At 47.9% G+C, this 14,565-nt stretch overlaps 2 protein-coding genes across 4 annotated transcripts in view; one reads left to right on the forward strand and one right to left on the reverse strand.

Annotated features, from left to right (window-relative positions):
* Positions 1 to 14,565, reverse strand: part of c20h2orf81 (chromosome 20 C2orf81 homolog) — a 53,694-nt gene that overhangs the window by 36,455 nt on the left and 2,674 nt on the right. The window lies entirely within an intron of this gene.
* The window catches only part of wdr54 (WD repeat domain 54), a 44,620-nt gene that overhangs the window by 11,109 nt on the left and 18,946 nt on the right, over positions 1 to 14,565 (forward strand). For 2 of the 3 annotated variants that reach the window (XM_080189560.1, XM_080189702.1), the window contains one exon: positions 660 to 716. The exons of the other annotated variant lie outside the window; for it this stretch is intronic. In XM_080189560.1, coding sequence (XP_080045686.1) covers positions 660 to 716 — 57 coding nt within the window. The remainder of the gene's footprint in view (positions 1 to 659; positions 717 to 14,565) is intronic. 3 annotated transcript variants of the gene reach the window in all.

Consider the following 14,565-nt stretch of genomic DNA (forward strand, 5'->3'; position numbering starts at 1 on the left):
GGAAGTATTGAGGGGGAGCTGCTCTGCCGGGGAAGTATTGAGGGGGAGCTGCTCTGCCGGGGAAGTATTGAGGTGCGCACCAACCCCTTGACGTTCAACAGCTTTACTGTTGCTGAATCCTGCCACTCTGAACATCCTGGCAGGGATCCGTGCAGTGTTCGAACAATACTGTCTACTGATAGTGCACTGTTCCCTCAGTAATACTGCTGTCACACTGCACTGTTCCCTCAGTACTGTACCCAAACAATGAAGTGTTCCCTTACCGCTGCCTCTCTGACAGTGCGGCAATCCCCAATACTACCCTCTGCCAACACAGGGCTCCCTCTGAAGGGGAGACCTCCTCACATCTGAAAGGGAAGTAACCGCCCCCCCTCTCAAAAACATATGCCACCACTACTGGGATGTATGAATGGTGCTCTTAAAATGCAAATCCATTTTTTTTGCCTTTAGTTGTAGTTCTTACTCAGTATTCTCGTTCAGAGTGATGGTGTTTGACAGTTAGATGGAATAGTTTTGAATTGGGTGAAATGTTTACACTCACTGAGGTTGGAGATGTAGTGACCCAAATGGGGCAGCTTTCGCAGTCATCGTGACTCATTCCTGTCCATAAATTCTGTTGGAGAAGAATTGCAATTTTCCCTTTCTTTTCCTATTCCCAGCAGAGGCAGTGTTTGCCCGAGGAATCGCAGCAACAAGGAGTCACTATATCTGTGTGGGTGAGTACTGTTGCTAAGAACTCCACACAAATTACAAGAATGGAAAAGGACTATCAGTGTAGGTGTTTATCTTCCACAGTAATCTGAACCGTGTGTGTTTGCCGTGGTTCCACATTCCTTTGCTTTGCCCTTGTTTTGAACCCAGTCTGAAGTCTCCAACTCCAGTGAGCCTTTCACAGTCTGTGTAAATAAACATTTCTGCTACTCTGTCCAAAATCATTTGCACATAACTTCTATCTAAGTCTCCTCAGTCCATACCCTCAATCACTGGAAATGGTTTGTTGGCCTTAGTTTTGTAGTTTGCCAGTCCTAATTCATATATCCTGTCACAGTATTAGTGTAAGTGGAGCACATTGATCTAACAAATGTCTACAAGTAATTAGTAAATCAGCTCGATTATCTCTAGTGAGTCACGACCAACTGCACTCTCTCTATTCACCTGTGCACTCTCTGTACTCACTGTGCAAAATGTTTTCTAACCTCTCCCCATCAAATTTGAAGTACCTTTGCTGTTCGGTCTTGCAGTTGGGAGGTATTGGGACCATGAATTGGGAGACCAAATGTCCTCTGATGTTGCATAATTTACAGATTTTTCTGGAGGGGCACCAATAACCTGTGGGAAGTTTGCTAGTGCTGTTTGGGAAGGTTGAAAATAGTGTGGCAGGTGGGGGTGGAAACCAGATCAGCAGTGTAGTGACTGAGGAAGAAAGTGAGTCTGAGATAAACATGTTGCAGAGTAAGAGCAGGCAGAGGGATGCCACAGATGCGGTGGGACAGGCGGTCTGGAGTGTGTCTGCTTCAATGCAAGAAATGTAACAGGTAAAACAGATGAACCGAGAGCCTGGATTACTGCATGGAATTATGATATTGCAATCACAGAGACATGGATAAAGGAGGGACAGGAATAAGAACATAAGAAATAGGAGCAGGAGTAGGCCATCTAGCCCTTCGAGCCTGCCCCGCCATTCAATAAGATCATGGCTGATCTGTCGTTGCTCAGTTCCACTTTCCCGCCCTCTCCCCATAACCCTTAATCCCTTCTCCTATCAAAAACCCATCAACCGGCGTCTTAAAAATATTTAGCGAGGCAGCCTCCACCACTTCAACGGGCAGAGAATTCCAGAGATTCACCACCCTTTGAGTGAAGAAGTTCCTCCTCAACTCCGTTCTAAATCGCCCCCCCTTTATCTTGAGGCTGTGCCCCCTAGTCCTACTGTCTTTTTTGAGCGGGAAGAGTCTTTCCACCTCTATCCTATCCATCCCATTCATCATCTTATACGTCTCAATGAGATCTCCTCTCATTCTTCTGAACTCTAACGAGTACAAGCCCAGTTTATTCAGCCTCTCCTCATAGCTCAATCCCCTCAACTCCGGTATCAGCCTAGTAAACCTCCTCTGCACTCCCTCCAAGGCCAAAATATCTTTGCGCAGGTGCGGCGCCCAAAAATGCACACAGTACTCCAGTTGTGGCCTCACCAATGCCCTATACAGCTGCAGCAAGACCTCCCTACTTTTATATTCAATCCCCTTCGCTATGAAGGCCAGCATCCCATTCGCCTTCCTGACCACCTGCTGCACCTGCAAGCTGGGTTTTTGCGACTCATGCACAAGGACCCCGAGGTCCCTCTGCACCGTCGCCTGCTGCAGTTTTTCGCCACGTAAGTAATAGTCCTTCCTACCATTCTTCCTACCAAAGTGGACCACCTCACACTTGCCAACATTAAATTCCATTTGCCATTTCCTGGCCCATTCGCCCAGCCTATCTAGATCCTTCAGCAGACTCTCCACACCCTCCGCACAATTTGCCGTTCCACCAATCTTGGTGTCATCAGCAAATTTCGACACCATACACTCAGTTCCCTCCTCCAGATCATCTGTATAAATGGTAAAAAGCTGAGGCCCCAGCACCGACCCCTGGGGCACTCCACTAGTCACCATCCGCCAATCCGAATAGCACCCGTTGATCCCCACTCTCTGCCTCCTATTTGACAACCAATCCTCTATCCACGCTAACACCCTACCCCCAACTCCATGTCCCTCGACCTTCTGCAATAACCTCTTGTGAGGTACTTTGTCAAACGCCTTCTGAAAATCTAGAAAGACCACATCCACCGGCTCTCCTCTATCCACCGCCCTAGACACCTCCTCATAGAACTCCAGTAAATTTGTCAGACACGACTTCCCTTTAATGAAACCGTGCTGCGTCTGCTCTATCAAGCAATTCCCTTCAAGATGCCTCGCAATTTCCTCCTTAATGACAGATTCTAACATTTTACCTACCACAGACGTTAAACTAACCGGCCTATAATTCCCCGTCTTTTGCCTGGCATCCTTCTTAAACAACGGCGTAACATTAGCCGTTTTCCAATCATCCGGCACTTCCCCGGAATCCAGCGACGTTTGGAAAATAACCTCCGAGGCATCCACTATCACCTCCGCCATTTCTTTCAGAACCCTCGGATGCATTCCATCCGGTTCTGGGGACTTGTCCACAATCAGCCCCTCCAGTCTGTCGAGCACCGCCTTTCTAGTAACAGTAATGTCATTAAGACCCTCCAGTCCTACCACCTTTCCATCACTAACACCCGGCAAATTATTCATGTCCTCCTCCGTGAAGACAGAAACAAAAAAGTTATTCAATACCTTAGCCATATCCCCATCCCCTACCACTAGGTCCCCTTTCTCATCCTCTAAAGGACCAACATTCACCCTAGCCAGCCTCTTCCTTTTTATATATTTATAAAAACTCTTGCTATTCTTTTTTATATTAAGCGCTAGCCCAGCTTCATAGTTTCTCCTACCCTTCCTTATCAACTACTTTGTCAATCTTTGTTGACATTTAAACCTCTCCCAATCCTCTTCTCGCCCACTACTCTTAGCTACTCTAAATTCCTCCGCTTTTAGTTTAACACTTTCCTTCACCGGAGTTTTTCAACGGAGTTGAGGAGGAACTTCTTCACTCAAAGGGTGGTGAATCTCTGGAATTCTCTGCCCGTTGAAGTGGTGGAGGCTGCCTCACTAAATATATTTGAATAGCGGGTTAACTTCCCGGGATATTGTTGTTTTAGACGGGATGAAGGGGTGGGGCAGTTGCATTGCTGATTAGGGAGTAGACCACAGCTGTGTTGAGGGAAGAGACAATGAAGGGATCTTGTACTCAGGCATTATGGGTGGAGCTCAGGAATAAGAATGGCGAGATCACAACGTTGTGAGTGCAGGAGACAGAGGAGGAGTTGTGTAGTCAGATACTGAAAAGGTGTGAAAAAAGCGGGGTTGTTGTGATGGGTCATTCTAACATCCCCTATATTGACTGGACATGTATGGGGTCATGATGTGGGTATGCCAGCGTTGGACTGGCATAAACACAGTAAAAAGTCTGACAACACCAGGTTTTAGTCCAACCGATTTATTTGATAATAAACTCACAAGCTTTCGGGTTAGTCCCTTCGTCAGGCGAATGGAGAGTTCTGGCCTCAGACAGAGCATATAAAGCACGTTCTTGGGTTCATGTCGCACTATCTGTAACCCCCATGACTTGCCTGGGTTTGCAAAACCTCACTTACTGTACTGTCTGGAGACAATACACATCTCGTAACCTGTGATCAGTGCTACTTCCACTCACATTGACAGCCACTTCAGGTCTTGAACAGCAGATTAGGTGTAAAGATTTGCATTCTAATCAGTAATCTCTAAACTGTCTGTGCTTTATATGCTCTGTCTGAGGCCAGAACTCTCCATTCACCTGACGAAGGGACTAACCCGAAAGCTTGTGAGTCTATTATCAAATAAATCGGTTGGACTAAAACCTGGTGTTGTCAGACTTTTTACCATGTATGGGGTGTCAGGGAGGAGTAGTACCTTTGGTGGGGGAACATGTCGCGTCCTTTCAGGGCGATTTGTCCATCTTTTGTCCCCACCTGGCACTCAGCTCTCAACCTGTGGCTCCCCGTAGCTGTTTGCATGTGACAGCGGCCACACCCCGGGCAATGGCCTCGACAAGCCGGCTAAACCAGGTGAGGGTAGCCAATGGGTCTTAACCCTCAGTGAGATAGGGAGATGTCTATCCCAGCATGTGAAGACAGAGTCCGGCGGATTGAGCAGACAAGGAAGGTCCAACGATCAAGAAGGCGGTCTCTGCAAGCATCGTGGAACACGAAGAGCAGGACAAGACACAGAAGACTTCCTGGTTATCCACTGTGCCTAGTCCCACCTCCAGCCGTCTTGACTCTCATCTTGCCATTCGATCAAGATGGGAATTAGGAAGAGGGAGTGACACTGCGCAAATCTCCCTCACTTTAATCCAAATCAAGCGCTAGTTTCGACACCATCATCATCATCAGTGTCCTGTTCAACCCTTGAAATCCTGCGGCAATGGACGAGCGGACAAGGGAATTAAGACTTACGGGGCGAAAGCGGGAAAGTGGAACTGATCCACTTCAGATCAGCCATGATCTTATTGAATGGCGGGGCAGGCCCGAAGGGCTAGATGGCCTACTCCTGCTCCTATTTCTTATGTTCTTATGAGCGACGTAGCAGCAGGTGTGGATACACTGGGAGCTGTAGTCATAGACCTACATGCAGGCGGCTCAGGTCTAATGGTCGTTTCTCGCTGACTGAAGCACAGTGGAACTCGGCGTCTACTTGGGCGACTGAGCAGTCCTCTTCGGGAACGCACTGCTCACCTCCATAGAATGAGGAAGGGACTAGAAAAGGTGCCCTAAACACTGCCTGGTTCACTACACCCTGGCCAGTTTACTGGCTGGTGGGGATCCCATCTTGCACTCAGACAAACAAAATAAAACACAAAGTGACACCACTCACCATTGGCACTTGGAACATGCGCACGCTTTTGGACAGCCCTATAGCAGACAGACCAGAGAGAAGAACAGCCTTAGTTGCCAGAGATCTTGCAAGATACAACATTGACATTGCAGTCCTGAGCAAAACTCGTCTTGCCAACGTAGGTCAGTTGACTGAAACTGGAGGTGGATACACTTTTTTCTGGAGCGGTCGCAGCAGCGATGAGCGACGTGATGCTGGAATTGGATTTGCTGTCAGGAGTCACCTTGTTTGGAAACTTGCTAGTCTACCCAAGGGTGTTAACGACCGGCTTCTGACATTACAGCTTCTGCTACAGAACAGAAGTCAAGCCACCCTGATCAGTGCCTATGCCCCCACAATGAACAGCCCGGAAGAGATGAAAGACAAGTTCTGCGAAGAACTAGGTGCCCTACTATCAGCAGTGAGCAGTACCGGCAAGCTGATCTTGCTTGGCGATTTCAATGCAAGAGTAGGGTGTGACTCTGCAATCTGGCAGGGAGTCATAGGGAGGCATGGAGTGGGCAAGTGTAACAGTAATGGCCTACTCTTAATGAAGACCTGTGCAGCACATGACCTCCTCGTCACCAACACAACCTTCCATCTGCCTACCTGTAACAAGACCTCCTGGATGCACCCCCACTCTAAGCATTGGCGTCTTATCGACTATATCATTGCCAGGAGAAAAGACAGGCAGGATGTCAGAGTGACCAAGGCCGTGTGTGGTGCTGACTGCTGGACAGATCACAGGCTCATTGTCTCCGAAATGAGGCTCCGCATCAGACCCAAGAGGCGACCACAAGGAAGCAAGGTTATGAAAAGAATCAATGCGGCCAAGCTAAAGAACCCCAGCATAGCTTCAGCACTGGCTGAAGACTTAGAAATCAAGCTTGCTGACCTACACCTCGCAGGCAGCACTGAGGATGACTGGGAACACTTCAGGGATGCTGTCCATACATCTGTGCTGAAGATGCTCGGGCCCTCTACCATCAAGCAGCATGATTGGTTCGATGAGAATGATGAGGAGATATCGACTCTACTTGTTGAAAAGCACCATCTTCATCGGGCCTGTCAGAACAACCCATCATCAGCTGCCAAGAAAAATGCTTTTACCAGTGCTCGCAGGACAGTCCAGAATAAACTGCATAAAATGTAGGATACCTGGTTGAGCGCCAAGGCAGATGAAATACAGAGATACGCTGACAGAAACGACTTGAAATGGTTCTATGAAGCCCTCAGCACTCTCTGTGGACCTCAATCTCTCGGGAGTTCCCCCCTCCTGAGTACAGATGATACAACTCTCATTACAGAGAAGGCTCAGATCCTGCAGAGATGGGCTGAACACTTTGAAGCCGTCCTCAACCGACCATCATCTATTAACGATCAGGCAATAGATAGGATTCCCCAGGTTGATATCAACAGCACCATGGATGATCCACTGGTAGTAGCAGAAGTCACGAAAGCTGTCAGCCAGCTATCCAGTGGCAAAGCCCCAGGGACAGATGCCATACCCGCAGAGATCTATAAAGCTGCTGGTCCTGTAGTTATCGAGAAGTTCACTGAGTTGTTCCAGTCCTTTTGGAAGCAAATATCCATTCCTCAGGAACTTAAAGATACTTCCATCATACACCTTTACAAAAGGAAGGGCAATCGGCAAGTTTGCGACAACCACCGAGGAATCTCGCTGCTCTCCATCGCAGGAAAAACCCTCGCAAGAGCCCTGCTAAATCGTCTGGTCACTCATCTGCCACTGGGCCTGCTTCCAGAGTCACAGTGTGGCTTCCGCAAAGGTTGTGGGACTATTGACATGATTTTTGCTGCGCGCCAACTTCAGGAGAAGTGTCAGGAGCAGAATCGCGAGCTCTACACAACCTCTGTTGACCTCGTGAAAGCCTTCGACGTTGTAAGCCAGCAAGGCCTGTGGAGGATCATATCAAAGTTCAGCTGTCCCCCCCAAATTCATTCAGATGGTACACCAGTTCCGTGATGGCATGATGGCCAGAGTACTGGATGGCGAAGGATCCTCTGATGCATTCCCAGTCACCAATGACGTCAAACAGGGCTGTGTGCTTACACCCACACTGTTCAGTATGATGTTTACTGCCATGCTGAATGATGCCTTTCAGGACAGTGTTGCTGGAATCGGCCTCAAGTACAGAGTGGATGGGAAGCTCTTCAACCTGAGGAGACTTCAAGTTATTACCAAAGTAGAAGAGACTGTTCTGAGAGATTTCCTCTTTGCCGATGACTGCACATGAGACATAAGAAATAGGAGCAGGAGTAGGCCATCTAGCCCTTTGAGCCTGCCCTGCCATTCAATAAGATCATGGCTGATCTGAAGTGGATCAGTTCCACTTTCCCACTTTCTCCCCATAACCCTTAATTCCCCTGTCTATCAAAAACCTATCTACCCGTGACTTAAATATATTTAGCGAGGTAGCCTCCACCACTTCAACAGGCAGAGAATTCCAGAGATTCACCACCCTTTGAGTGAAGAAGTTCCTCCTCAACTCTGATCTAAACTGCACCCCCCCCGCCCCCCCAATCTTGAGGCTGTGTCCTCTAGTCCTGCTATCCTTTCTAAGCGGGAAGAATCTCTCTACCTCTACCCTATCCGTCCCCTTCATTATCTTATACATCTCTATAAGATCCCCCTTCATCCTTCTAAACTCCAACGAGTACAGACCCAGTCTATTTAGTCTCTCTTCATAGTTCAACCCCCTTACCTCCGGTATCAGCCTAGTGAACCTCCTCTGCACTCCCTCCAAGGCCAATATATCCTGTATGCTGGCTCAGAGTCAGAGATGCAAGTCAGTATGGACAAATTTTCCACGGCTTGTGACAACTTCGGACTCACCGTCAACATTAAAAAGACCAAAGTCATGCACCAGCCTGCTCCTTATACACCGTACACAGAACCCATAACCACAATCAAAGGGTAGAAACTACAGGCAGTGGACCAGTTCACTTATCTTGGCAGCACCCTCTCCCAAGCAATGACTATTGATACAGAAGTTAACTGCAGAATCACAAAGGCAAGTTCTGTTTTCGGTAGACTGCGCTTCACTGTATGGGAACGTCGAGTAATCAGCCGAACAGCAAAACTGAAGATCTACTGCGCCGCGGTACTCACTACCCTCCTGTATGTCTGTGAAACATGGACTGTGTATTGAAGGCATGCAAGACAGCTCAATCATTTCCACATGACTTGTCTTCGCAGAATATTACGCATCCGATGGCAAGACGAAGTACCAAACACTGAAGTTCTCTCTAGAGCAAGTCTCCTATCAGTCTACACACTGTTGATGAGAGCACAGACCTGGTGGGCAGGTCATGTCATCCGTATGTCAGACGAGCGCATACCCAAGCAGTTCCTTTTTGGGGAACTCTCTGCTGGAAGACGCTCGCGTGGAGGGCAGAAGAAACGTTTCAAAGACACACTCAAGGCCTCCCTGAAGTCGCTTGACATTGACATGACCATCTGGGAAACGCTAGCACAAAACTGCCCTACCTGGCGCTGCCTCATTGACAAAGGCTGTCAAGCTCACGAAGTAAGGTGTATTGCTGAAGCACAAGTCCACAGCCACCAGCGCAACAACTACAGTGTCTACACAAATCTGTCCAGTATGTGCCCGAATTAGCCTGATCAGTCATCTTCGGACGCACCAGCCTCAAAATGACTGATGATGTTGAGATCGTCATCGATGACGATGGACAAACGAACGATATTGACTGGGACTCCCTTAGGGGCTCAGACGGAGAACAATTTGTTCAATGTGTCCAGGAGGGCTTTCTGATACAGTATGTTGACAATTCAACCAGGGAGGGACCATACGAGACTTGATATTGGGAAAATTAGCCAGACCAGGTGATCGATGTTTCAGTGGGGGAACATGTTGGGTTTCGCGAGTATAATTCCATGAGCATTCAGGTGAAGCTGCTTAATTGGCTTAATTACATCCAAATTAGACAGGAACTAGGGAATGTGGATTGGGAGCGGCTATTTGAGGGCAAATCCACATCCGACATTTGGGAGTTTTTAAAAGCCAGTTGATTGAAGTACAGGACTGGCATATCCCCGCAAAAATGAAGGATAGAAATGGCAGAATTTGGGACCCATGGATGACAAAGAAAATTATAAGCTTAGTCAAAAGGAGAAAGGAAGCATTTATCTGTCTAAGCAACTTAAAACTGACAAAGTCAGGTTCGAACAAGACCTCTTCACTGCACAGAACCTTCAGCCGATGCTATATACTAGATACATCGATGATATTTTCTTCCTTTGGACTCATGGTGAACAATCACTGAAACAACTATATGACGACATCAACAAGTTCCAACCTACCATCAGATTCACCATGGACTACTCTCCGGAATTGGTTGCATTCTTGGACACACGCATCTCCATTAAGGATGGTCACATCAGCACCTCCCTGTACTGCAAGCCCACAGATAACCTCACAATGCTCCACTTCTCCAGCTTCCACCCTAAACACATTAAAGAAGCCATCCCCTATGGACAAGCCCTCCATATACAGAGGATCTGCTCAGATGAGGAGGATTGCAACAGACACCTCCAGACACTGAAAGATGCCCTCGTAAGAACAGGATCTGGCGCTTGACTCTTTGATCGATAATTCCAACGTGCCACTGCGAAAAACCGCACCGACCTCCCCAGAAGACAAACACGGGACACAATGGACAGAGTACCTTTCATCGTCCCGTACTTCCCTGGAGCAGAGAACTTACAACATCTCCAGACCCTTCAGCATATCATTGATGAAGACGAACATCTCGCCAAGGCCATCCCCACACTCCCACTTCTTGCCTTCAAACAACTGCACAACCTCAAACAGACCATTGTCCACAGCAAACTATCCAGCCTTTTGGAGAACAGTGACCATAACACCACACAATCCTGCCACAGCAACCTCTGCAAAACGTGCCAGATCATCGACACAAATGCTATCATCTCACATAACACCATCCACCAGGTACACAGTACATACTCTTGCAACTTGGCCAACATAATCAGCCTGATACGCTGCAGGAAAGGATGTTCCGAGGCATGGTACGTTGGGAAGACCACGCAGACGATATGACAATGGATGAATGTACACCACTCGACAATCACCAAGCAAGAGTGTTCTCTTCCTGTTGGGGAACGCTTCAGCAGTCATGGGCATTCGGCCTTTGATCTTCAGGTAAGCATTCTCCAAGGCGGCCTTCACAACATACAATGCAGAGTTGCTGAGCACACAAGGATGGCCTGAACCGGGATCTTGAGTTCATGTCACACTATCTGTAACCCCCACAACTTGCCTGGGCTTGCAAAATCTCACTAACTGTCCTGGCTGGAGACAATACACATCTCTTTAAGCTGTGCTTTAACCCTCTCTCCACTCACATTTAAAACTTGATTACCTGTAAAGATATGCGTTGCAACCATTATTTTGTAAATTGCATTTGTGTTTTTATATGCCCTGTTTATGAACAGAACTCCCACTCACCTGATGAAGGGGCAGCGCTCCAAAAGCTAGTGACTTGTGCTACTAAATAAACCTGTTGGACTTTAACCTGTTGTTGTGAGACTTCTTACTGTGTTTACCTCGGTCACTGTGTGCAGTTCTGGTCACCTCACTATAAGAAGGATGTGGGAGCATTGGAGAAAGTGCAGAGGAGGTTTACCAGGATGCTGCCTAGTTTCGAGGGTAGGTCTTATGAGGAAAGGTTGAGGGAGCTGGGGCTTTTCTCTTTGGAGCGGAGGAGAACATAAGAAATAGGAGCAGGAGTAGGCCATCTAGCCCTTTGAGCCTGCCCCGCCATTCAATAAGATCATGGCTGATCTGTCGTGTCTCAGTTCCACATTCCCACCCTCTCCCCATAACCCTTAATCCCCTTGCCTATCAAAAACCTATCAACCCGCGTCTCAAATATATTTAGTGAGGCAGCCTCCACCACTTCAACGGGCAGAGAATTCCAGAGATTCACCACCCTTTGAGTGAAGAAGTTCCTCCTCAACTCCGTTCTAAACCGCCCCCCTTTATCTTGAGACTGTGCCCTCTAGCCCTACTGTCCTTTCTGAGCGGGAAGAGCCTCTCCACCTCGATCCTATCCATCCCATTCATCATCTTATACGTCTCAATGAGATCTCCCCTCATCCTTCTAAACTCTAACGAGTACAAGCCTAGTTTATTCAGCCTCTCCTCATAGCTCAACCCCCCCTCAACTCCGGCATCAGCCTAGTAAACCTCCTCTGCACTCCCTCCAAGGCCAAAATATCCTTGCATAAGTGCGGCGACCAAAACTGCATACAGTACTCCAGCTGCGGCCTTACCAGCGCCCTGTACAGTTGCAGCAAGACCTCCCTACTTTTATATTCAATCCCCCTTGCTATGAAGGCCAGCATCCCATTCGCCTTGCTGCACCTGCAGGCTGGGTTTTTGCGACTCACGCACAAGGACCCCGAGGTCCGTCTGCACTGTTGCATGCTGCAGTTTTTCGCCATGTAAGCAATAGTCCTTCCTACCATTATTCCTACCAAAGTGGACAACTTCACACTTGCCAACATTAAATTCCATTTGCCAGTTCTGGCCCATTCGCCCAGCCTATCTAGATCCTTCTGCAGACTCTCCCCACCCTCCGCACAATTTGCCGTTCCACCAATCTTGGTGTCATCAGCAAATTTCGACACCATACACTCGGTTCCCTCCTCTAGATCATCTATATAAATGGTAAATAGCTGAGGCCCCAGCACCGACCCCTGGGGCACTCCACTAGTCACCAACCGCCAATCCAAATAGCACCCATTGACCCCCACTCTCTGCCTCCTATTTGACAACCAATCCCCGATCCACTCTAACACGCTACCCCCAACTCCATGCCCCCTGACCTTCTGTAATAACGTCTTGTGCGGCACCTTATCAAACACCTTCTGAAAATCAAGAAACACCACATCCACTGGCTCTCCTCTATCCACCGCCCTAGACACATCCTCATAGAACTCCAATAAATTCGTCAGACACAACTTCCCCTTAACGAAACCATGCTGTGAGGATGAGAGGCGACTTAATAGAGGTTTACAAGATAATGAGAGGGATAGAACATAGAACATTACAGCGCAGAACAGGCCCTTCGGCCCACGATGTTGCGCCAACCAGTTAAAAAGCAATGACCCTCTAACCTAAACCAAACCCTCTCCATCCATAAACCTATCCACGGATCTCTTAAACGCCCCCAAACTAGGCGCATTTACAACTGCAGCAGGCAGGGCATTCCAATCGCCCATCACCCTCTGGGTAAAGAACCTACCCCTGACATCCGTCCTATAACTACCACCCCTGAATTTAAAGCTATGCCCTCTCGTGCTAGCTTTCTCCATCCGAGGAAAAAGGCTATCACTGTCCACCCTATCTAAACCTCTAATCATCTTATATGTTTCAATAAGGTCCCCTCTTAGCCGCCTTCTTTCTAACGAAAACAACCTCAAATCCCTCAGTCTCTCCTCATAGGACCTCCCCTCCATACCAGGCAACGTCCTGGTAAACCTCCTCTGCACCCTCTCCAAAGCCTCCACATCCTTCCTATAATGTGGGGACCAGAACTGCACACAATAAGCCAAGTGCGGCCGCACCAGAGTCTTGTACAGTTGCAACATGACACTGCGGCTCCTAAATTCAATCCCCCTACCACTAAACGCCAAGACACCGTGTGCCTTCCTAACAACCCTATCTACCTGATTCCCAACTTTCAGGGATCTATGTACACATACACCTAGATCCCTCTGTTCATCCACACTATTCAGAGTCCTACCGTTAGCCCTATACTGCACACATCTGTTATTCCTGCCAAAGTGAATTACCTCACACTTTTCCACCTTAAACTCCATCCGCCACCTCTCGGCCCAGCTCTGCAACTTGTCCAAGTCTCCCTGTAAACTAAGACACCCTTCCTTGATAGAGTGGACGTGCAGAGACTATTTCCTCGGGTGGATGTAGCTGTTACTAGGGGGCATAACTATAAGGTTCATGGTGGGAGATATAGGAGGGGTGTCCGAGGTAGATTCTTTACTCAGAGAGTGGTTGGGGTGTGGAATGCCCTGCCTGCTGTGATAGTGGAGTCGGACGCTTTAGGAACTTTCAAGCGGTTATTGGATAGGCACATGGAGCACACCAGAATGATAGGGAGTGGGATAGCTTGATCTTGGGTTCGGACATAGCTCGGCACAACATTGAGGGCTGAAGGGCCTGTACTGTGCTGCACTGTTCTATGTTCAATGCTGGCATCTCCATATCAAGAAGGGAAATGCCAGGATTTTATTCCTACGGCAGTGAAGGAATGTTAGTTATACGAAGATTAGTGTGGCCGCAGAGAGACACCAGGATTGAATGTTGCCTCCCCTGTTGTGGGGTTAAGGGCGTCTCAGAGGAAAGGGAAGGGTGAACAGCCGATTGTTATGGTGCACATCGGTACAAATAGGTTTAAAAAAGTACCTTATGGTACTTATCTTTGGATTACAGTGCCACATGCTAGTCAGAGTAGAAACAGCAGGATATATAGGATGAATACTTGGCTAGAAATGTGGTGTGATGGGGAGAGATTCAGATTTCCAGGGCATTGAGACCTGTCCTGGGAGAGGTGGGAGAAACTAGGCAGGATTGAGACCAATGTCCTTTGCTAGAGTGATTGGGGAACCTATAGGAACCAGCTCTGGTGAAGGGTCAGCCAGACTCAAAACATTGACTCTATTCACGCTCCACATTAGACCTGTTGAGATTTTCCAGCATTTTTGTTTTTGTTGTGCGTGTGAATGTACTCAGAGCAGGGAAGTCGAGAACAAGAGAAAAAGACAGCAATGAGAATAGAAGAGTGATGGACAGAGAAATCAAGGGCCAGAGTCAGATAAGGATACAGTAAAATATGGTAGGAAAGACAAGGAACATTAAAAGAACCAGCCTTAAGGTTTTGCACCTGAACACTTGGAACATTCGAAAATGGATGAATTAGTTGCACAGATAGATGTAAAGGGGAA

This window comes from Carcharhinus amblyrhynchos, chromosome 1 (genome assembly GCF_965287045.1).
Source record: "Carcharhinus amblyrhynchos chromosome 1, sCarAmb.v2.hapA, whole genome shotgun sequence".
Taxonomy (NCBI): domain Eukaryota; kingdom Metazoa; phylum Chordata; class Chondrichthyes; order Carcharhiniformes; family Carcharhinidae; genus Carcharhinus; species Carcharhinus amblyrhynchos.